This window comes from Erpetoichthys calabaricus, chromosome 3 (assembly GCF_900747795.2).
Source record: "Erpetoichthys calabaricus chromosome 3, fErpCal1.3, whole genome shotgun sequence".
NCBI classification, from domain to species: domain Eukaryota; kingdom Metazoa; phylum Chordata; class Cladistia; order Polypteriformes; family Polypteridae; genus Erpetoichthys; species Erpetoichthys calabaricus.
The window spans coordinates 71,909,395-71,934,858 of record NC_041396.2 but is presented as its reverse complement, the minus strand read 5'-3'; the positions used below and the strand labels follow the sequence as shown (position 1 = coordinate 71,934,858).

At 39.2% G+C, this 25,464-nt stretch overlaps 1 protein-coding gene across 1 annotated transcript; it reads right to left on the bottom strand.

Moving 5' to 3' along the window:
• Positions 1-1,225: 1,225 nt before the first annotated feature.
• Positions 1,226-25,244, bottom strand: adi1 (acireductone dioxygenase 1). Its single transcript, XM_028796915.2, has 4 exons — positions 24,896-25,244; positions 5,971-6,090; positions 5,660-5,839; positions 1,226-1,524 (listed from the first exon to the last, which is right to left on the bottom strand). The coding sequence occupies exons 1-4, from the start codon at positions 25,013-25,015 to the stop codon at positions 1,387-1,389; spliced, it is 558 nt and encodes a 185-aa protein (XP_028652748.2). The 5' UTR covers positions 25,016-25,244; the 3' UTR covers positions 1,226-1,386.
• Positions 25,245-25,464: the final 220 nt, after the last annotated feature.

Below are 25,464 nucleotides of genomic sequence, written 5' to 3'. Positions count from 1 at the left end.
CCAGTCTCAAGCCCAGATAAATGGGGAGGGTGACGTCAGGAAGGCCAAAAATTCTGTAAAATTCTGCCAGATCAATATGCGGACAACAATACAGATTTCCATACCAGATCAGTCAAGGCCCGGGTTAACAACGGCCGCCACCAGTACTGTTAGCCAACAGGGTGCTGGTGGAATTTTGGCTACTGTTGGCTGAAGAAGATGGGGGAGACGTGTCTGGAGGAAGGTAGAGGGTGGAACTGAGGGTAGGAACTTTGAAGGTTGGCAGAATGACTGGTAAGGGAAGAGAGTTAGCTGATGTGATGGGGAGAAGGAAGGTTGATATATTGTATGTGCAAGAGACTAAATGGAAGGGGAGTAAAGTCAGGTGGAGCGAAGGTGGATTCTAATTGTTCTATCATTGTGTGGATGGGAGGAGAAATGGAGTAGGGGTTTATAATGAAGGAACAGTAATGTCAAGAGTGTTTTGGAGGTGAAAAGAGTGTCAACAGTGATGATTATGAAGCAGGAAACTAAAGGTGTGATGATGAATGTGATTAGTGCATATGCCCCGCAAGTTGGGTGTGCGATGGATGAGAAAGAAGATTTCTGGAGTGAGTTGGATGAAGTGATGGACAATGTACCCAAGGGACAGAAAGTGGTGATTGGAATGGATTTCAATGGACATGTTGGTGAAGGGAACACAGAGGGGATGAGGAGGTGATGGGGTTGCCACAGCAGATTATCTTCTTCCATATCTTTCTGTCCCCTGCATCTTGTTCTGTTACACCCATCACCTGCTGTCCTCTCTCACCACATCCATAAACCTTCGCTTAGGCCTTCCTCTTTTCCTCTTCCCTGGCAGCTCTATCCTTAGCATCCTCCTCCCAATATACCCAGCATCTCTCCTCTGCACATGTCCAAACCAACACAATCTTGCCTCTCTGACTTTGTCTCCCAACCGTCCAACTTGAGCTGACCCTCTAATGTCCTCATTTCTAATCCTGTCCATCCTCATCACACCAAATGCAAATCTTAGCATCTTTAACTCTGCTACCTCCACCTCTGTCTCCTGCTTTCTGGTCAGTGCCACAGTCTCCAACCCATATAACATAGCTGGTCTCACTACAGTCCTGTAGACCTTCCCTTTCACTCTTGCTGATACTAACTTCTAAGTTTCGAAAAAAAAAAATTCTTCTTTGAATATGTCATCAGAAAAAAACTGAATTACATCTTTATATATATTTACATTATCCATTTTACTGATTGCAGTTTTATTTTTTCAATATTTTATAATAGCAACAGGCAAACAATTTTAAACGTACAGCTCACCAATAGTAAACATTTTGTTTTTCACCTGCTAATTACATGGCAACTGTAAAGGATTTACAACTGGAAAGTCATGTTGAGTCATATTGAGGCTACAGCAGGATGTGTCTTGTTGATGTACTCAATATACTGCTTCCGACAGTCAAAGTCATCAGCTGGACGATTATATGCTGTCCAGACAGGTTCTCCGGCAAACAGCCTCATGGCTTTTGTATAGTTCTGAAGACATTGGGAAAAGAGAAACAAAAACTATCAGTGAGTTCAAGTATATACATTAAAAAGAAACAATTAAAAAAAAAAAAAAAAACAACAACAAAAAAATCATCAAATTCACAAGAGGATAGAACCTCTCTTATGCTGTACAGTATAGGATATCTCAGGTCACTGCATAGCATCCATGTCTTGCGACCATATATCAAGACCGGAAGCACCAGGACTCTAAAGACTTTGTCCTTTTGCATAGATACTGGAAGCACCACACAACTCTTTCCAGTGACCTCATGCCCCTCCATGCTCTCCCAATCCTACTGACTTCATAGGAAGAGTTGCCAGAGACATGAACGTCACTGCCAAAGTAACTAAACCTCTTGACGAGGTCGACACGCTTGCCGCAGACAGACACGCTGCTGATTGCTGTGCCCAAGAAGTCATTAAACTGCATCTGGCCCTCTAAGCGGTCCTCCAACTTGAAGGTAAATCATTGGGGGATGGTGGCAGAATCGGCACTCCAGCCTCCGTAAAAAACTTCACACAGCTCTGAGACAACATACAGGACTCCTTTCTGCTGTCCGTGGGAGTAGCTCTGCTGCAAATGCTCATAGGAATGCTGCTCACATTATGAAAGGGATAGGGGAAGGCTCTCAGGAGCCCCATCCCTGGGAGAGTCAAAACTGTCAGAGAGTCATTGGGGTCAGGCCTGTTGGAGATCAGAACTGGTGTGATGCGGAGGTGTTGCCCGATTCACGGCAGCATTTGGATCCCAATTTGAGGCGGCCCATCCAGTTAGGCACGTGTAATATCTTGTGAGATATTATTATTATTATCATCATCATGAGCTATATAACTCATCGAATGGCTATAGTTTCAAGAAATGTTATCAATATATAACACTTTGTTACATTTTAATTGAAGTGCAAGTTAGTAAGTGTAAAGATCAACTAAATCAACACTGATCAATAAATTCCCAGTTTTATTATATATATATACACACACACACAGTACTATGCAAAAGTTTTAGGAAGGTGTGGAAAAAATGCTGTAAACAAAGAATGCATTCAAAAATGGAAGTGTTAATCATTTATTTTCATCAATCAACAAAATGCAGTGAATGAACAAAAGAGAAATCTAAATCAAATCAATATTTGGTGTGACCACCCTTTGCCTTCAAAACAGCATCAATTCTTCTAGGTACACTTGCACACAGTTTTTGAAGGAACTCGGCTGGTAGATTGTTCCAAACATCTTGGAGAACTAACCACAGATCATCTGTGGATGTAGGCTTCCTCACATCCTTCTGTCTCTTCATGTAATCCCAGACACACTCTATGATGTTGAGATCAGGGCTCTGTGGGGGCCATACTATCACTTCCAGGACTTCTTGTTCTTCTTTACGCTGAAGATAGTTCTTAATGACTTTGGCTATATGTTTGGGGTCGTTGTCCTGCTGCAGAATAAATTTGGGGCCAATCATACGCCTCCCTGATGGTATTGCATGATGGTAAGTATCTGCCTGTATTTCTCAGCATTGAGACCACCATTAATCCTGACCAAATCTCCAACTCCATATGCAGAAATGCAGCCCCAAACGTTCAAGGAACCTCCACCATGCTTCACTGTTGCCTGCAGACACTCATTATTGTACCGCTCTCCAGCCCTTCAACGAACAAACTGCCTTCTGCTACAGCCAAATATTTCAAATTTTGACTCATCAGTCCAGAGCACCTGCTGCCATTTTTCTGCACTCCAATTCCTATGTTTTCGTGCATACTTGAGTCGCTTGGCCTTGTTTCCACGTCGGAGGTATGGCTTTTTGGCTGCAACACTTCCATGAAGACCACTTCTGGCCAGACTTCTCCGGGCAGTAGATGGGTGTACCTGGGTCCCACTGGTTTCTGTCAGTTCTGAGCTGATGGCACTGATGGACATCTTCCGATTTCGAAGGGTAATAAGCTTGATGTGTCTTTCATCTGCTGCACTAAGTTTCCTTGGCCGACCACTGCGTCTACGATCCTCAACGTTGCCTGTTTCTTTGTGCTTCTTCAAAAGAGCTTGAACAGCACATCTTGAAACCCCAGTCTGCTTTGAAATCTTTGTCTGGGAGAGACTTTGCTGATGCAGTATAACTACCTTGTGTCTTGTTGCTGTGCTCAATCTTGCCATGACATGAAACTGTCTTCCACAACCTCACCTTGGTAGCAGAGTTTGGCTGTTCCTCACCCAGTTTTAATCCTCCTACACAGCTGTTTCTGTTTCAGTTAATGACTGTGTTTCAACTTACATGTGACATTGATGACCATTAGCACCTGTTTGGTAGAATTGGTTGATCATACACCAGACTATAATCCTACAAAATCCCTGCCTTTGTGCAAGTGTACCTATAAGAATTAATAATGGTTTGAAGGCAAAAGGTAGTAACACCAAATATTGATTTGATTTAGATTTTTCTTTTGTTCGGTCACTTTGTTTATTGTTATCAATTTACAAAATGCAATCATTATTTATATTTCTGAAAACATTCTTTGTTTACAGCATTTTTTCACACCTGCCTAAAACTTTTGCACAGTACTGTATATATTGCCTTGCATGGAATTCACGCTAAAACATGGCATTTACACAAAAACATTCAGATGCATAAAAGTACATTAGCAAAGTTCTACGCACTTTCCCTTTATACACCCAATCAACATGAATTTTAATGCACATGCACAAGCCTCCATTCCAACTCCTACTCCTCCCAGAATTTTGCCTATTTGAATATGCAAATCAATATAAATAGGAGTAGGTAGAGGACAATACCTTAAAGTCTGCCTTTGTAAAGCCAGACCCAGATCAGCACACAGCTCCAATAGGATAGCTCTTGGAAATATAAATCAATGTAGAAGCCAGTCATCATCATGGAACAAGAAATCAGTCCGATCTCTAAATATGCACTCTCTTCTAATTCCTCCATTTGCGATGTGTTCTAACAACGTTAAAGCAGCCATTGAAGTTGGAATAGTTTTGGCCATTCTGTGCACCATTATATTTGTTAGAGTGATTACAATCAGGGGTTTTAAATTTGTAAATGATACGCATTTAATTTCAGTGGGTTTCATAAAGCCCACACCATGGATGAAAATCTAAAAAAAGAAAGGGAAACCATACAGAAACAGTAGCACTGGTTTGATGCTGGGTGCCACCTCTTTACAAAACCAAGCAGAGACATACATACGCATGGTCTGATGCTACAGTGAACATGTGAGTGGCATTATGCAAAGTTTAGTTTTATACATCTGAATGTGAGATTGGAAATGGGCGTAAACAACATTTTTGTGCATAGGCACAATTTATGCATGAGGCCCCAGGTGTTTTATTCTTGTTGTTAGCATATTTGTTAAGCATCACATAATCCAATATGTATGTTTAACTGAGGGCGGCACGGTGGCGCAGTGGGTAGCGCTGCTGCCTCGCAGTTGGGAGACCTGGGGACCTGGGTTCGCTTCCCGGGTCCTCCCTGCATGGAGTTTGCATGTTCTCCCCGTGTCTGCGTGGGTTTCCTCCAGGCGCTCCGGTTTCCTCCCACAGTCCAAAGACATGCAGGTTAGGTGGATTGGCGATTCTAAATTGGCCCTAGTGTGTGCTTGGTGTGTGGGTGTGTTTGTGTGTGTCCTGCGGTGGGTTGGCACCCTGCCCGGGATTGGTTCCTGCCTTGTGCCCTGTGTTGGCTGGGATTGGCTCCAGCAGACCCCCCGTGACCCTGTGTTTGGATTCAGCGGGTTGGAAAATGGATGGATGGATGTTTAAATGAGAATGTTGTTTTAATTGACCAAATTATACAAGAAATCCGTAAGTACTTTTAATTGGTAGTGAACACTAGCAATGTTTAATGAAGCACCCAGAACATCATTCTTAATATGTAATCATATGTCAGTACACTACACACTAGGACCAATTTAGTACCACCAAGTCACCAAAAGTGCATGTCTCTGGAGTGTGGGAGGACCCGGGACACAAACCCTGGTCTTCTTATTGTGAGGCAGCAGTGCTACCACTGCTCCACCATGCTGTCCTAAGTGACAAAGTCACACACTTTATTTGGATGCAAAGAAATGAACTATTAATACTACTGATGGATTTTTTTACTACGTGTCCTTACCTTCTGATCTACTGTGAAGCGATGATAAATACCAGCAGGCAATGTAATCATGTCCCCCTTTTCCATGGCAATGCGAATCCATCGCTCATCTTTGTCCCTAACATCAAAGTAGCCACTGCCATCCACAATATACCTAATTTCATCATCCAAATGAAGGTGTTCAGTAAAAAATATCTTTAGCTGTAGGTGAGAAAATGAAAAATTCTCAACAGAAAAATGTACTAAATATTGAGATTACATAGTTATTATTTGACAAAATGAAACTACTGCACTTTTTCTCCCTAAACTAGACCATAACAGAAAATAAGTACCTTTTCTTCATAATTTGGAAGTGTGTCCTTTCTAATTGTTATGATGTCACTGAAAGAATATCCTTTTTCATCACGAAGTTTTGCCAGCTTTGGGTCAGTCTCATAAATATCAGCATTTAACTAGAATAAGAGACAAACACTATGAGAATGCAAACACTCAGTGCTAAAATACTTCTGAAATCAATAGCTCACCTCAGACCTGTATTTTGTAGAACAGTAACAATTGAGGAGTGTGATAAACAATAGGTAAAAATGCAGTATAAAAAGTATTGCATGATACTGTACAAAAGTAAAACTTTAAAAAACAATTGAAATATTGAACAATTTTGTTAAAATACCAAGAGTGTCCAAATGTGACGATGCGGGTTCCACTCCATGCTCCCATCTTGCTTCTGGGAGCTCTGGAACCCAACACCGTCGGTAATGTCACCGATGAGCCAGGCAGTGAGGCACAAACAATGAAACAAGGGGATAATGCAAAAAGTGCAAAGTGCTTTTATTTAAAAAAAATAAATAAATAGTGCAGTGCATCACAGATCCGTCTTTAAATAAATAAATAAATAATCCATGTAATAGTTGAAAAGTGGAGGTTAAAAATCCAATAGTCAAAAATCTTTTAAAAACAACAACGAGGTTAAAACAATGGCTGGAAGCTGTCCTTCTAAAATCAGCCGAGTGCCTTTCTACTGGTGACTCCCCTGCTTCTCCTTGTCCAGGCTATGCACCAAGGGAGCCACCCTACCTGCAGCTGACCTTCTCTCTACCTTCTGATCTGGAGGCTTCCCAATCCCTGGCTTCGGTTCAGCGCTCTCCAGACCGAGACTTGGGTTCCCCCAACGGCCAGGATGCTCACGCTGGGGAATCCACCTCCCAAGCCTCCCGCGGCGAGCCATCCTTCTTCCCGTCACTCCTGCTCTTCAAAATGCTCAGCGGGAGCGACCACAATCAACTGCCCTAGGTGTCTGCCAAAAACCCCGCTAGCGCTCACTGTCCAGCTGCCTGCGAGCCTGCGCTCGCTCACTCTCTCTCTTGCAACGGCTATCCTCTCCCTGCCTTCTTCTCCTGCAACCTCAGTTTGTCTTTCTTTCTCTCTTTCTTCATTTTCCCCCCATGCCGCCTCACGCTTCTATTTATCATGGGGACGTGGATCAGCTGTGGCAATTAGCAGCTCCCGGGAACAATTACGGATGCGGACGACTCCTCACCTGTGCACTTAAGTGAGGACCGCCCGCATCACAAATTCCCCTGGGTACTGCTCGGCCACACACACCACGGCCCCATGTTAAGCTGCGAGTGCAGCGATTATTTATTTAAAAAGTGGCCCTGTTAACTTGAGCTGTGGACCCACTACACCACAGGGACATTAACAGGGAAGCTGTACTAACTGAATATAACAAATAATACACATTTTAAAAAAAAAAATGCAACTTTTTGAATAGCCATTATTCTTGTACCCTTTAAAAATACAATACACTGACTTGCAAGTCAAACTGCAAGCAACTACAAAGACGCAGTCACAACAGTCACATTTTGAAATCAGACAGTGAGTCAAGTACATTCTGTTCATAATTAAATGCTAGTAGATGGTTCTGCCAACACAATTCAATTGGTCTTGTCTGTTTCTGGAGATGGACATCTGAGGTAGAACTCCATTAGCAGCAGTGTTATTTTACCTTTTTTATACTATTATCCTGAGGTGTCCTGTATTTACTGAACCCGAGAGACTTTAATTAACGTAAACACAAGTATATACAAGCATGAGTACCAGAAAAAGGGCTCAGAAATAAACAGAAGAGACAGCTGAAGCTTCATCCAAGTCTAAACAGGCCTCAAGTTCAAGTTCAAAATATGGCTAGCCAGGCACTGACCTGGAACAGATAGGAGAAAAAATAGATCTCTGAGGACTTGACGCTGGAGCATCGTCTCTAGCCGAGAGCGAAAGTGGAGGTGAAACTGCAAGTGAGTCAGACAACTAACCCCGCGAGGCAGTGGCACCAACTCCAACCGGGTTTGCTGCCCTGACCGCGGAGCAGACCAAAACAAACAGTCCAAACTGAAGGTAACAATTGCCGCAATAACTACTACTGTTGTGGGGGAATAAAGGATATAAGGAAATATATAAAGGACATAATCAAGACAAATGAGACGCTGGTTCAGGATATTAAAGACAATGTGAAAAGTTTAAGTAATCGCTTTGAGGCAACCTTTAAAGGCATGCTAGGAAAAAATTGAGGAAAAAATACAGGAAAGAGTAGGTTTGAGAATAAATTTAGAGCACTTGGTGCTCAGCTTGAAGACGTTAAGCAATCATTCACAATAATAACAACATTTATTTATAGAGAATGTTTTCATAGAAATGATGTAGCTCAAAATGCTTTACATGATGAAGAAAGAAAAGTTTTTAAAAAAAAATATAAAAATAAGATTAGATAATACAAAGTAACAAAGAATAAAGTAAGGTCTGATGGCCAGGAGGACAGAAAAAACAAAACAAAAAAACTTCGGAGGGCTGGAGAAAAAAAAAAAAAAAAAAATCTGCAGGGGTTCCAGGACACGAGGCTGCCCAGCCCCCACTGGGCATTCTACCCAACATCAATGATCCTAATCAGTCCTCATGGTTTTCAGACTTCACATGAAAGAATTAGATGATGATGTTCATGTGGACATCTGGCCTTCAATCCATCAGTGAATCAGACTGAATGGTGCCTTGATCAGGTGGTGGTGACACAGATCGCTGCCACAGAAAACCGGTAAAATAACAGCAGAGAAAGTAGGGGTTAGTATGGAATTCGGAGCCATGATAAAAACAATAGTTAAATGCATATACAGAATATCAGGTTTACATTAAAATGAAGCTATGAGAAAGCCATATTAAAATAATGGGTTTTTAGCAGTTTTTTTAAAGTGCTCCATCATATTAGCCTGGCGAACTTTTATTGGTAAGCTATTCCAGACTTTAGGTGCATAACAGCAGAAGGATGCCTCACCACTTCTTTTAAGCTTAGCTATTGGTATTGTAAGCAGGCACTCATTTAAAGCTCTAAGGTTACAATTTGGAGTGTAAGGTGAAAGGCATTCCAAAATATAGGATTAAGCAAGATTATTTATGGCTTTGCAATCCATAAACAGTATTTTAAAGTCAATTCCAAATGGCATAGGTAACCAATGTAGTGACATCATATCGATATATCATATATCACAGCTCATATTGAAAAAGTTCTGAGCCTTTTTTCTTGCCAGTCATGCTTATATATACTTAAATATACTGTAATTGAAGCCCCTCGGGTTTAGTAAATACAGGATACCTCAGGAGGACAAAAAAAAAAAAAGAACAACATAACAACACTGCTAATGGAGTTTCGTCTCAAGACATCCATCTCCTAAAACAGACGAGACCAAAAAACAAACAAACAGTCTTTAGGTAAATTATTATAGTTTTATTTGATATTTGTCTCCTTCCAGAAAATATATACAAATGTAAACCACCAGAGTAGTTAAAATCTGCTTATAATGAAATACAACGTATCATTTTTCAGATCAGTTTTATATCATACTCCCTGAGTGAATCATTGTTTAAGAAAAATGCCACATTATGTTTTTCACCAAATTGTATTTTTTTTATTCAGTTTGTTTTTATTATATGCAACACACACATTAAAATGAATATACATGTAAAAAACAATTTTTAAGAATTCATTTTGGGGGAGGCAAATGTGTCAGAAGGGGAGATAGGGGTTGGTTCCTGAAGACCCCCCATGGTGCCAGATGTGGATCATTATTGTATTACAATGAATATAAAAAACAAACTGATGAGTGGAGCGCATCTACAGGAAATTGGCTTTCTTCTGATAGTGAAGTTATTGAACATGCATTAAACATTTTAAAAAGACAATGTAACTTTCAATATACTAGTAGCTTTAGAGGGTGAAAAAGCCAAAAACTATGAACCTCAATGCTATGGAAGTAAAGTCAAGTTTAGTTTTTTATTTGCTATAGTTCAAAATAACCATTTTTCTCCGATTTTTGAAGGACTGAAATGATGTTTTTATTAATTTCATTGAATTTATTAAAAGCAAGTAACATTCCATACAAACAAGTCAAACCTAACAAAACTAAATTCAGTTCAACCCCCACCTGAGAGAAAGAGAGGAAGGCCAACAGCCAGAGAATCCTTTTCCCCAATATAAAACCTTATTCTAAAATGTTATTGATTAGATCCTGTCAGATTTTTAAAATGTTTTGAACAGATCTACTAAGTGAGAATTTGATTTTTCAAATTTCAAATAGTATATAACATCAGTTATCCACTGATGTAAAAAAGGTGGTCTGGGATTCTTCCAGTTGAGCAAGATAAGTCCAAGTACTAGTAGTGTAATAAGGGAAATTACAGTTAGTTTGTCCTTCTCCACTTTAAGCCCATCTGGCAGTGCACCAAACACAGCTGTTAATGGATTAGGAGGGATTGTGACACCAAGGCTGTCTGACAGGCATTTAAAAAATTTGGTTCAGAATGATGTTAATTTGGTGCATGCCCAAAACATATGGCCCAGTGAGGCTGGAACTTAATTGCAGCATTTGCAGGATGGATCTTGCCCTGGAAACATTTGGACAATTTTAAATGAGATATGTGGATGTGCTCAATAAAATATTTTAACTTGAATAATTATATGCTTTGTGCATATGGAGATAGAGTGAATTATGTGCATGGATGCCTTCCACTCCTTTTCTGAAATGTTGAGTAAAAGATCCTTTTCCCATTGTATTCTGGGATCTTTGAAAGAAAGGGACGTTAAAATGTTTTTATATATTACAGAAAGACTGAAGACTGATCAGTATTTCTTCTGGAATAGAAGTAGGTGGGAGGTGAGGAAAATTGGTTAGATCTTGTTCAGTAAAGTTTCTTTTGGAGATAGCTTCCCATCAACACAATTTTTCCACTAAGTTTGGAGTGTACTTGTTCAAAGGATGCAAAGACATTATCTATGTACAAATCTAAGTGATTTAATACTATACGTTTACCAAACATTAAAAACTCTAAGTTTCAGAGGTTTGAAAAAGGGGTTCTCATATGGAGGTGCCACAGCAAAAAGCTAATCTATCTCGAAGTGCTTCCTACATTTGATTCCATATTCTGAGTGAATGAAGGACAACTAGTTTGTTAGTATATTGCCGATAACTTGTATTTACTGGGGTACAAATAAAGGTATGTAAAGAAGTGCATCAGGATTTCATTTCTATTGCGGACCAAGCCTTGTGTGTTCATCTATTTGTGTCAATGTCCAGGTCTTTATAGTTTTTATATTTGCTGCTCAATAATAAAATTGAAAGTTAAGTGGAACCATGCTTTATCATTGTAGGGTTGCCCTTTGGATATGTGGAGGTTTTGAATTCCAAATAAATGAGGTTATAATTTAATCTAATTTCTTAAAAAAATATGTTAATGTATATGGGGATGCTTTGAAATAGAAAATGCTTAGGAAGGATGTTCATCTTGACAGTGTTAATTCTTCATCCTAAAGTGAGATGGAGAGTAGACCATCTATGCATGTCTTGCTTAAGTTTTTCTCCATGCAGACAGAAACATTTTATTGAAAAAAAGAGCTTTAGGTTTACTCGTGATATTTACCTCTAGGTATTTAAAGTGATCTTGGATGATAAAAGGGAAGGTGTCCAATCTAATGTTTGCTAGAGAGTTCACTGGGAAAATCACACTTTTATTCAAATTAATTTTGAGTCCAGATATCTTTTGAGATTCTGCTAGTGCTATTAGGCCTGCAGGCACAGTATTTTGTGGATCTGAAATATGGGGTGTCCAAAAAGTCAGTGTGTAATTTAAAATAGTTGTAACTTTCTAAGTATATGTGATTGAAAGAATCTGTAAAAAGGATTAGAAAGAAGAAACACTCACATTTTTGTCCCCCATCATTACTAATACAAAGGGTAATACGATTCTGTAGTTCTCAGAAAACATTTTCAAGCTGATTTTCAGTAATACCGGCAATCACATCATTTATCCTAGCTTGCAAGTCTTCTAAAGATCGAGGTTTGGTTGAATAAACATTAGTTTTCACATGTCCCCATAAAAAGAAATCCAATGGAGTCAAATCTGGCGAACGTGGAGGCCAAAAAAATGGTCCACCTCTTCCAATCCATCTGTTAGGGAATTTCTCATGTAGACACTGTCTAACATGCAAAGCAAAGTGACAAGGAACACCATCTTGTTGAAACACTGTGTTCTCTATCAGTCCAAATTTCTCAAGTTGAGGAATAAAGTAATTTTGCAGTATTTCTAAATAGCTATCACCATTAACAACACGCCCTTCAAAAAAGAATGGAACTATGACTTGATTTTTTCCCAAAGCACACCACACATTAACTTTGGGGGAATCTCTTTCATGTTCAACAGACTCATGTGGATTTTCAGTTCCCCAAATACGGCAAAAATAAAACTTACAGATACATCAAGCTTTCTAATCCTTTTTAGGAATTATTTCTCTCTCATATATTTACATAGTTACAACTATTTTAAATTGCACACGGACTTTATGGACACCTTGTATATATAGTACCATATCATCTGCATAGTGATATTTTTTGTTCAAGTCCTTCTCTGATAATTCCCTTTATCTCAGAAGCATTTAGCATTGGCTCAATGGCAATTGCAAATAGCAGTGGTGACAGGGGGCATCCTTGTCTAGTACCACTTTCTAGTTTGAAGTAGTCTGAAATAATGTTGTTAATACAAACTGAAGCTTCTGGACTGCGCCAAAACCAAATTTGTGCAATGTAGTGAAAAGTACATCAACTATATTGAAAGCTTTTTCTACATCCAGAGATAATAAGATCTCAGGGGCGTTTAGACTTTATGGGTGAATATTTTACATTAAAAAGATGTTGAAGATTGGAAGCTACGATGTGTGCCTTTAATAAATCTGGTTTGGTCCTGTGATATTACTGAATGAAGCACTTTCTAAAGTCTACTAGCTAGAACTTTGAAAAGTATCCTAACATCATTATTTAGAAGTGAGATTGGTCCTTACTTTTCTTAGGGAAGACAGTAATTTTATTGTCTCTGGCTTCTATAAATGTTGCTAATAAAAGGGGAGCTACCTTAACTGAAAATTCTTTTATAAAATACGGCAGGATAGCCACAAGGGCCTGCTGCCCTCCCACTCTGAAGTGAGTGTATAGCATCTAGTAATTCGGAGAGTGTCAGAGGGTTACCCAATTCCTCTGCACTAAGTATCTAGTTGTGGCATCTGCAATGCATCAAAAAATGCATTAGATTGTGTCTAAAATATGGAATTTTAAGCAGCTTATTTTTTTAATTTAAAAGTTACAGTCACCTCCCATGTATAATATTGACATTATTACACTAGGGCTGCAACTAATGATTATTTTGGTAGTCGACTAATCGTTCAATTTTTTTTTCGCTTAGTCAAGATTATTTCATGCCTGACTATTTTGATGCCTGCGACCAGTGGTTGCACATCCTGTTCTGGGCTCCAGTGCATGTCTTACCTCATCTGCTCACGTCTGTCCACCTGTGAATGTCACCCTGATGTCTCTGCATTAACATGATTAAAATTAATAATAATCAAATTAAAATAACAACCAGTGAAACATATGAATTTGAAAATAATGTTTTATATTAGTGTGACCATCACAATAAAAAAGAATTACATTAAACAATACAAACTACAGTGCATAGTATTTAAACAAAAAAAGTGCATTTAACTTAACCAAAATTGCCACTGGTGTGTCTTAAAGTCCAAAAGTTTAAATAAAGCTTCAATACAAATAAAATAAAACAATAATGTACAGTTTATAAAAGATTCAATTCATATATTCCTGATTGCAGTGCAGGAACTAGGGAATCCATTCCCGGATGGGTTTATCCATTCCTGGGAATTCGGGAATCCCACATTTCATTCCCGGGAATCCCGGGCTCCCAGGTATGACAGTGCACGGGCATCTCACATGTGAACGGTTTTAGAACGACAGACACTTATTTCTAATAAAACTACTGCAATATGTTGACACCAATAAAAGACTAACCTTATCTACAAGCAGTTCATGCTGTCATACAAGTACATGTATCTTTAGTTGTGGTAATAAGAGCGTAGAAAGCACAATGTCCTCACAGGTGGTGCAGTGGTAGTGCCGCTGCTTTGCAATAAGGAGACTGTGAAAGATTGTGGGTTCACTTCCCGGTTCCTCCCTGTGTGGATAGCGCTTTAAATACTGAGAAAAGCGCTATATAAATGTAATGAATTATTATTATTAACGTCCAGCGTGCGGTCGTCCATGCGAGAGCGCACCTTCGTGCAGAAGTACACCAGCTGCTGAGAAAGCACGCTCTGCCTCCACTGAAGTAGGGGGCACAATCATCAGATACTGATACACTTGTTCTAAACAATGCCTGCGCTTGCCGTTGCGCTGAAACACCACCATTTCAGTTTTTACTGATGCATCCAGTTTCTTGTCATCATTCTGTAATGGCAAGTTTCTTGGCACAGATAATGTGGATGCAACAGACTGACGCATTGCAATTTCAAGTTGCTGTTCAAAGCTGTTGTCTGATGAAGTGCAAGCTGCAGCAATGGCGCCACCTTAATTATTTTCAACTATAACTCTGTTATTTCTTGATCGATTTTTATACGCTATATATGCAAGCTTGGCCGTTCCTGTCTCCCCGGGAATTACAGCAGAAATGGATTCCCTAGCAGGAACATGAGCATTTCGACATTCTCTGGTGCGAGGCTGGCTCTCTTCTTTGTGATAATGTTCCCAGCTGCTGGGATGAGACGCTCAGAGGGAGTAGAGGTAGAAGGAACACACAAGAATGATTTTGTAGTCAGAGAACGATGTTTTAATCATCACACTCTGAAGGAAAAGTGTTTATCACATGTACTATATTATGCCAAAATAAGAAAAATAACGGACTAAAATATGTAACAAGCTAATTAATGCCAGCACGTCGGAGCGGAGTTTATTCGGAAAAGTACATTTGTTGAACGCTGCAACCGGCTAGAGTTGGTTTCCAGTGCAATTTGGAAGCACGCCGAAGCCACGTATATGTGGCAACATATATTCGGTGACGTACATTCATTGAATTCCGCAACCGGCTAAAGTTGTTTCTCAGTGCAATTTGCCAGCATGCCAGACCCGAGTATATTCGGCGATGTATATTCATTGAATACTGCAACCGGCTAAGTCGTGTCTCCATTAAAATTTCACATTTTCTTTGTGAATTGTGACGTTTACTTAAAAAGTGCAGCTAAAAAGTATTTGGCGTCCAGGGGTGCATTAGCCCCCAAGTATGTGTCGGTTTAAGGGTTAACTATCATTGTCGAAACCTTGATATACACATTATAGTACAAATATCAACGTTAACACGTGACACTAACTTTACTCGCTAATACTTACCTCTCGAGAGACGGTGGCATCACAGCTCCAGGATGCTTAACTCGCGAATACTTACCTCTCGAGAGACGGCAGCATCACAGCTCCAGGATGCTTGTGTTGGTAGGACTGTGTTCAGTCTTGACAAACAATAACAAACAATAATGCCCCCAGATGTTCATGTAGTGCATTGCAGTTACAAAAACCAATGTGGTTCTTTGTGACTGGAGCCTCTATTGAAGGTTCTGTTTATGACACGTCGACAATAAAAATCTGCGTCAACGATTTTTTGTAGTTGACGTTGTCGATTACGTCGACTAATCGTTGCAGCCCTATATTACACACACATAAATTTATGACAAAGCTTGCAAACTGTCCAGAATTGGGGGTGGGGACACTCTAGGACACTAAATGTGCACCTCAAGCCACGTTTGATCTTTATTAAATTACCTAGTAAACCAAACTTGGGTTCTGTTAGTTTTCCCATTTGATGATCTCATTCATATAAAAATATAATTTAACTGTTTGCTTTCTTGGTGTTTAGTGACTCTGCACTTGTGCTTCATTTGCATGGGAAAATTGGTGCAGAAAAAAAGACTCATGTAGATAGTGTCATATTTTTTCACCAAGAACAGATAACAAATACTTCTTTACTAAAGTGTAGCATAAAGAATAATGTTTGATATAAAAAAAACAACTTTGCAGCTTTCAAGGAATACAACATTAGCAGAATGTTTAAGCAAGCATTTGAAATAGGATAGCAATATCTCTTCTCAGGAATAGGCAAAATACACAGCTTGTTTTGGAGTAAACTTAATGTTAATGAAAGTATTTTCAACAAACTGTCTTGCCTTCAATATGCATTCCTGATCCAAAGTTATATACAGGTTGCCATTCAAAAATCCGGCAACCTCTGGACCTGAGGAGTGCCGGATTTTCGAAAATGCTGGATTTTGGATGGTTATATATGCTGTATATATTTAACAGAAAATGACTACCTGTACAGTCCTTTAAAGAAAGAAAATTAAACACTAAATGAAAAGCAAATGAAATTTTAAAGTTCACCAACTAAATAAAACAGTTCTACAGAATTTTAGTTAGCCCTAGCTTCAGGAACAAAACATTTTTGAAACCAATCCAATGTAATATCAGGGGTAACACACCCCTTCTTGTTGGCACAGTAATGGACAGGAAACTGTGTCATACTCTTGACGGTCCTTGGATGTAAACTTATCCCAATAACGAGGAACTTACATCTATGGGTACCCGCGGCATTAGAGCAGCACATTACCGTGATGCAGTCCTTCGAAGCTTTAAACCCCAATGGCGATTCTGCATCCTCAGTTGTTAAGAGTTCTTTTTGGCGTACATCTTCAAAACAAGGCAGTCTCGTCAGCATTGTACACTTGCTCAGGACTTAAATGGTCATTACTAACGAACTTTGCAAATTCATCCACATATGCACTAGCCGCATCTTTGTCTGCTGAACGTTTATCCCCCACACACCGCACAAAACTGTAAGCCATGTTGCGACTTGAAACGATGCAGCCAACCTTCTGAATATTCACACTTGTGTTGCAATCCCAGCTCTTCGTGAACCACTTTGGCTTGTTCCTTTAATAAATCATCAGAAATTTCCACACCTTCACTTACACGAAGATTAAACCAGGTTATGAGAACTTGGTCCAGTTACGAACTTTTTCTCTCTGTTACTGACTTCCTTACAAACATTTGCTTTTTTGATCCACTGTCAGAAAAGAACTTTAACAGTTTTTCTTTCTATTTTTTAATATCATACACTGTTGAAAAGCCAATGTTGTATGTTTCACAAATGGTTCGCACAGACACGCCGCTATGAAGTTTTTTTTAGCACTTCCACTTTCTCTGCAATTGACAAACGCACAATGTTTACATTTTACGCCACCTCTTTTCTTTGCTGAATCCATAATGGGGCTATACAGCAGCAAATAAATGATAAAATGAGAAGGAAAGAGCAGAAATGCCTGTTAGCAGGTACAACTGATTATCAACTACAGCGCCATCAAAATATAAACGGCGCTTCCAGAAAACAGTGCTGCGCCAATGCGGTAAATTTGAAAATGCGCTCCGAAATCCATGCCGGAAATCTGAAGGAACCAGATTATCGATGGCCAGATTTTTGAATGTCAACCTGTATTGGCAAATAAAACTTACAAGCTGAGTAATCCTTTCATGGAAAGGACATTTTTAAAGACTATGCTGGAAATTGCTAGAACAATGTGCCTGTGGTGTAGTGGGTCCACAGCTCAGATTGAAAAGGCCAGTTTTAAATAGATAATTGCCGTTTAAAGAGTGGGCATGGTAGTGTGGCCGGAGCGGTTCCTGGGAGCTTCATGATGCGGGCGTCCCTCGCTTAAGTGCACAGGTGAGGAGTCGTCCGCATCCGTAATTGATGCTGGGAGCTGCTAATCACCACACCTGATCCACATCCCCGTTATATATAATAGGAGCGTGAGTGTGGTGGAGGAGAAAAAGAAAAAGGGAACAGAGGTTAAGGATGAAGGCAGCTGGAAGCAAGGGAGCTGATGAGAGCGAGAGAGCACAGACTCGCGGATGTTTGCAGGCAGCTGGGAGAGGTGAGCCCTAGCGGGGTGTTTGGCCAGCACCCGGGGGCTGACGGCAGTGGTCGCTCCTGCTGAGCGCTTGTGTGGAGCAGGTGTGACCAGGAGAAGGTTGGCTCGCTGCAGCAAAGGCAGCGGGAGGTGGAGATTTGGAGTGGAACCCCAGCGTGAGTATCCTGACTGTTGTGGAAAGCCAAGTCTTGGTCTGGCGAGGGCTAAACGAAGCCAGGGATTAGGAGACCGCCAGACCAGCCAAGTGGAGAAGGTCAGCTGTAGGTAGGGTGACTCCCCTGGTGCACAGCCTGGATGGGAGAAGCAGGGGAGTTGCCAGCAAAAAGAAGGCACCGGGCTTTGTTTTTAAAAGGTCTGCTTCCAGCCATTGTTTTAACCTTTTTAAAAAAAAAAAAAAAAAAATATTTATTGTATTTTTAACCTTCACCCTTTCACTGGTTTTATTGGATTATTTACTTGAATGCATTATTTATTTGAACACTTTGTTTTGACTGTTTTTTAATAAAAGCACTTTGCACATTTTTACACCCTCCCCTTGTTTCGTAATGTCCTCACTGATCAGCTCATCCGGTTACATTACCAATGGTGTCGGATTCAAGCGCTCCCCAGAAGCCAGATGGGAGCATGGAGCAGAACCCACCATCATCACAGTTAGTTGGAGACCATTAGCTTATCACACTTCTCAATAAATAGGTGATCGTAGGCAACTGTAATGGAAGTAAAATCAAGTCACAGCTCACCTTTTAATTTTTGACTGAGCAAACTGAAACAATGCTGTCAATGATATGTGATAATGGATAAAGCAACAGGGTCAGACTTGTACAAAAGGGTAGGAGAAAATTTACGGCAGGTGGACATTATGCGATTTTAGCCCAGCTAGCAAGCTCCCAGTGTTTTATGAAATCGGCACTAAAAATTAAGATCATGCAGTCACTACTCACAAGGGCAGACATATGTTCTGACATGATCTGAGGAGCTTAAACTTTCATATCAAAAAACATTTGGCCACTGTCAGCTTCAGTTTGTCAGGTGTGAAAGGCACTATGAGCCAACTCTGAGTGTCATTTTAAATTGACCAATCAAGGAAGCAACTCCTTGTTTACACTTTTGTAAGCATTGCTGTGAAACATTTGCAGGTGCACAGTAATGAGGACAGCCTTTTTGAGTTGAGACAAGAAAACATCCATTTCTTTTAAGAAATGTCATCATCAGATATTTAAGGGAGAAACATTGAAGAACATTCCCAATAACTATAAATTCATGATGGGACTGAATGTTTGTGTGCTTAACAGATTAGCGCAAGTAAATGGGAGTACTCTGGAATACCCACACTTGCACAGGGCTAATTTAGCATTGTCGGTTAACCTTGAGGATAAGGAAGGACAACAACTAAGTGCAGGATTGGATGCTGAACCCAAGAGGTAGCAATGCTAACCACTTTGCTACCATGATACAACAAATATTATTTTTGAATCTACATCTATTTACAGTAGGCCAGTTTTTGCACTTTGTGTCTTCACATCTGTTTGTAGCAACTGTTTCTGCAATATCAGCAGAACATGTGCTATACTATTGTGGTGCTACAACAATATGGTAGTATTTGTATTGTAGTTTTATTTAAAAGTACTCTCAAGAAAGGTTTTTGATTCAAATATCACTCAGACAGTCAGATTTCAAAAACCAAAATAAACCTGAGAAAGTAAAGCATCTCTCTGTGTCATACCCTTAAACTGAAATATGAAAAGTGAAGATATGCACAGCAAAGTAGTTTGTACTCCAAAATTTTTACTTAATGCAACTGAGTGTTTTTTTTTTTTTATTTATTTTTTTTTAAAAACAGTCATGTAGCATGCACCAGTGATAAATAAAAGAAAAAAGGTGAAGGAGAGATAGACACGCCACAGAGGACCTTGGTTTGAACCGAGTTGTAAGTTGCTCAGAGAGGAGCTAGGCTTAGTGGGTGGAGGGAAAGCTTCATAAAAGGCAAAATGAGGAAGATAACTCATCAGAGAAAGGAAAATGTCGATACAAAAAAGAAACAAACAACCCTTGAAGGCAAAATAATTCAGTTAGGAAACAGACAGAGATCAAAGTAGTTCACATTTGGCCAGCAGCAAGATCAGACTATTTTTCTGCTTCAGTCTTAACTAAAATGTTTCCAAAAAAAAAAAAAAAAACAGCTATATTGCTAAACATGTCTGTTGCTTCCCGAGTCATCAAATTATATATATATATATATATATATATATATATATATATATATATATATAAATAAATAAATAAATAAATCGCAGATACCTTATAAGGAAAATACATCTAGGTAGGAAATGTTATCACCAGACACAGTAAAAAGGCAGCATGCTGGTACAGTGATTATGGAGTTACCTGACAGCTCCAAGAACACAGTCTTAATTTCCAATCTTACCAATGTCAGCATGGACTTTACACATTCTCTGTGTAGTCCTATTTTACTTAAAAACTTCACTCTAAACTGGCAATAAGCAGTATGCTCTGGTGCATGGTAATAATTAATATACCATATCATTGTGGTTTATGCTTTAAATGCTTATATAGATTTACACGGCCTATTTTGCTGTATTTACATATTGCTCATAGATTTAGCTTAACTTTACACCATCCATCCATCCATCCATCCATCCTCTTCCGCTTATCCGAGATCGGGTTGCGGGGGCAGTAGCTTGAGCAGAGATGCCCAGACTTCCCTCTCCCCGGCCACTTCTTCTAGCTCTTCCGGGAGAATCCCGAGGCATTCCCAGGCCAGCCAGGAGACATAGTCCCTCCATTGTGTCCTGGGTCTTCCCCGGGGCCTCCTCCCGGTTAGACGTGCCCGGAACACCTCACCAGGGAGGCGTCCAGGAGACATCCTGATCAGATGCCCTTTAACTTTACACATTCATATTAATATATTTAGCTTAAACTAATGCAGGCACAACATATAAATGATCTTCAAGTTGTAAGACAAGACGCTTAAATGTTAATTTCGAGAAGAAAAAAAAATCAACAAAACGAGATAAAGATCAAGTACAAGGTCTATTATACAATTAAGGTGTCGCTATAAATTTGAGTTAAAACAGATAAGGAAAAAAGAAAAAACTCTTCTAATCAACATTTAAACAAACAGCCTTGCACATTGGAAAGGTGCTTTATAAATAAAATGTATTATTAATTATTATTATTATTAAGAAAAAAAAAAGAGCACCCTACTGCCTACTGCCTGTTTTGCCTTGGGACATCTGTTGTCTAAACCACGCTATCTGGACACTAATCAAGAACCAAGAACTTAGTAAGAAGAAATCTGTTCATGCTTCTGTTTTCACTGTTGGACATAAGAGTCTTCATGATGGTACTCCCTTCCAACAACTCAATAGGTTTATTTTAAAAAGTCAAAACTTGCATTCAAGGTCAAGGCCTATACCATTTTTCTCTATTGTTTGAGTGTTTTCTCCTTCCACCTCTAATTTTCAGGTACATACTGAACAGGTATAGAAGGATTAGCCAATTAATTAGCTTAAGTGATAAAATGAAAAAATGCTATTTGGATCTGCATAACAGACAAGGAAGAAGTGTCAAATTTGCATAAAAAAAAAGGAGTATTATAAAAGCATGGTGTCCACAATTAATATTATTAGGTTTCAGGTGTTTCTTATCTTTTATTTAAAAACAGAAGGATGCAAGCGAGATGTATGCCAAATGATTATTTCTCATTACCACTGGAATGAATGAAAGAAAATGAATGATGACACTATTATGCATGCTACGTTTCTTTCCCCAAAAAAACAAAAACAAATCTGTTGTAAATTCCGGGATTATGTAGTCAAACATTACTTAACAAAAATGTCAGTCAGTCTGGCAGCACATTAAAAGCATAGTGCCTCACGCACATATTCTGAGATTTTTTAGGTAAAAAACACAGAAGTTTCAAGGTAATGAAGTTATACTCACTAACCAAGGTTCCAGAGAATGGTGATGTGCCGCATTAGCACATGAAAATGAGAATTTCCCTGTACTCTGTACATGTAACAACAATAACGCTATAATGCCTTAATTGTGTTTTAAAAATATTACTTATGAATACTATTAACACTGGACTTACCACAATGGAAGTAGCAAAATGTACCACTCAGGATAATGTGCATGTTCCAAAAAATATTACACAATTGCAGTGGACAATGCCACTTAAGGGCTTATGGAATCCATCGAAAGCATTTTACCCTTCGACTCAAAGAATCAAAATTGGAATGTGCTACGGCACATTCGGCACCACTACACATCTCTGCTGCATTTAAAAACTGCCAGTTAAGTTTTGAAGAACATTTGTTCAGGATTTGTTGATTCTCCTCCTCACCCAAGTTAAACACATCAGTAAAGTACGACTCCATAGGAAATATAAATAAATACAGTATACATAAATAAATAAGTTAATAACTACCTGCACTTGCCTAATAATTTTATTTGGGTTGGCTGAACAGCTCTCCCCGTGCCCATGTGGAAACATGATGTGCCTGTGGTCACAATGGTAAAGCTTCAGCCTTGATCAGTCTGCATCGGTATGCATGGCCACTCTGGTCTTCGTTTGCACAAAACAGCAGTGAGCAGTGATCTGCTTTTTATGGGCTGAAGGTGGACCAGGGCCAAATTCAATACAAAGGCTTTCTGCAAAATACATAGACAATGTTTTTACCAACCACAGTGAATTATTTACGAATGGATTGAGAATTTCAAAAATGGCTGTCAAGCTGTCATGAAGCACACCCACTACTGATGACAACATTGAGCAAGTCTGTACCATGATTCTGTAAAACCAGGAAGGATTTCAACCCCTTTTATGTCTTCTGTCGATAAAATGCGGATCACTGCACACTGCTCTTTTTGGTGCAAACAGGCAGTGGGGAGGCCACACTCACTCTTAGGAAACATTAGAAACTGGCTGATCAAGGCTGAAACTTTTCCACTGTGACCACAGACACACCATGCTTCCACATGTGCACAGGGAAAGTTGTACAGCCACCCCAGATAAAATGATCACAAACATGTGATTAATGACTTAATCTCACACATGTCTGCCCAGGTCACCATACCATATGTGAGAAATCACGTGGATGCATTTTTGTTTTTATTTGACTAGTGCTATAATATTAACCATAAAGCAATATCTACATATACTGTACTGCTTTATATGTATTATATTATAAAATTAACTTTTTAAAAATTGAATTACGGTATATCTTTAATAAAATGCTGTTACTTGATGGATTAAAGTCAAATTATGTTAATCCTGATGCCATTACCTTGGAGTAAAGTTTGGAGTTTTTGGTTGACAAGATATCAAAACACAATTTCTCTGTGATACTTAATCAGATTATCATTTATCTGGCCCTCAAAGAGCTTTTAGGAATAGTTTCAGAACAAAAAAATTAAGGAATCAGTTGTGCAGGTTGTGAAATCCCAACCTGCTGCTACTTTTTCATAAGACGGAGCTCTGTATTGCAGGCTTATCAAAACGAGTGGCATCGTGGTTAACGCTGGTGCCACAACCTTCAGGTAATGAATGATAAACTCTGGATTATAAACTGAGTATATATGGTATGTATGCTCTCCCATAGGATTTCCTATTGTATTCCAATTACGTGCATGTAACCTTAAAAGTTTTTCTTTGCCTATAAGAGTGACTGATTAGGTATGCGAGTTTTTTAAAAAAAAGTGTTCAGCAACCGGTCTGTCACAAACTCGAAAACATTACTGATGAACATTTTGCCACGTTAAAAAAATAATTCACCATAAGAAGCTCACATGCCAGTAATGAAACTTTATTTTACTGTTCGCATTTAATCACTGAGACAGTTTACAGTTGTCAGAGAAATCCTTACGAGGCTGATGTTAGTAGCCGGGTGTTCGAACGAAACACCCTACCCATCGAAATGATCTACTCACTGATACTACGCATGCGCAGACCAAAATTAAACAACTTTTCTCGAAGCTTACCAACTGTATTTCAGTAATATGTATGCTTTTCTTAGCCTTACTACATTAATGCATTTATTACAGTTTACTGCATAGGTATTTACTGTCAACATTTTATAGGTTGTATATTTTGCATGTGTGACTTTTAATCTTGTACAGGTCATTGTATCCATGCACAAGTAATGACCGTCTTGTGAAATCTTTGCATCAGGCTGTGTCTCTTTCGGTAGGATGTTTAGTTAGTGTTATTTATTATAACGATCGATAGATATATGTGTCGAAATAAACTACGGCACCGGCTGAATAGGGAGCTGCGAATAAGTAGCGAACTTCAGGCTCGTGAAATTCTTTACGTTCTTTGGTTAATCGTTTTATTGTTGAAAGTTTCAAATCATGCTGCACGCACATGCAGTGTCATGTGATAAAGATCTTCCCAGTAGCACTTCAACTTTTAAACTCTCAGCTGGCCAATTTAAAAAAAAAACGATGCTAACCAAATTTGTCGAAATGTAATTTCACATTGACTTCTAATGTCACTTCAGTATACTGTATAAAAGTACAAATAATAATATGTTTGGCCAGAAATACATTTGACGGTCGCGTTATATTTGGAGCGATGCCCATATAGTGAGCTTACTTTATTTTTACTTTCACAAAAACTTAGCTCGACTTTAACTGTGCTTTAACAGGACCGATCAACCAAATTGATGTTTTGTTCCTTCAGTAAAATTCTCAAGAACAAAACAAGACGTTGAAAATGTGATGTCACAGACGGTAATTTTTGTATGAAAATGTGCTATATAAATAAATGTTGTTGTTGTTGTAATTCCAATTGTTTCCCAAAGCACGTGCATACCGCAGATCACCCTCAAACCCCCTAATCCCCCCTCCGAAATGTCAAATGAACACAGACGATTACAACTTACTTTCCAATACAGGACTCCGAGGTTCTTCAACTGTTCCAAACTCAATGTCTGGTTCGGTTCTAGCTGGTGTGGATTTCGCTGATCATCATCAGAATCGTCCATGTACCAGGCCTGCACCATACCGAAACTTAAAAGCCTCACACACCGTGCAAAAAACGTCTTAGAATAAATGTGAAAGGCTAGAAACGCACAGGCAACCGGACACGCACATAGGTGTCCAACAAGAACCACGAGGTTGACTTTCAATCAGCCCTCAGTAAACTTTCTTCGGTTAGCATATTGCGCAAACAACTTTAAACTGTTTCAATCTATAGTTTTTAATTATAAGTGATGCCTGTGGAGAAACACCAAGTCCTTTCTGATTGGGTAGAAGTGGAGAGGGCGGTCCTTCCGCACGTTTTAGAATAGTGATTGGGTAATGTCAAGAACTGGCCCGTAACGCCTCGCTGTCAAAATCCACTGAGTTGATTCGTACCCGAAAAAAAACTCATCATATGGGTTGCTGCACAAGGCTGAAGTCGAAGCAAAAATTCTAGGGTGTTTCAGCCCATATCCCAGCGCTTGTTTAT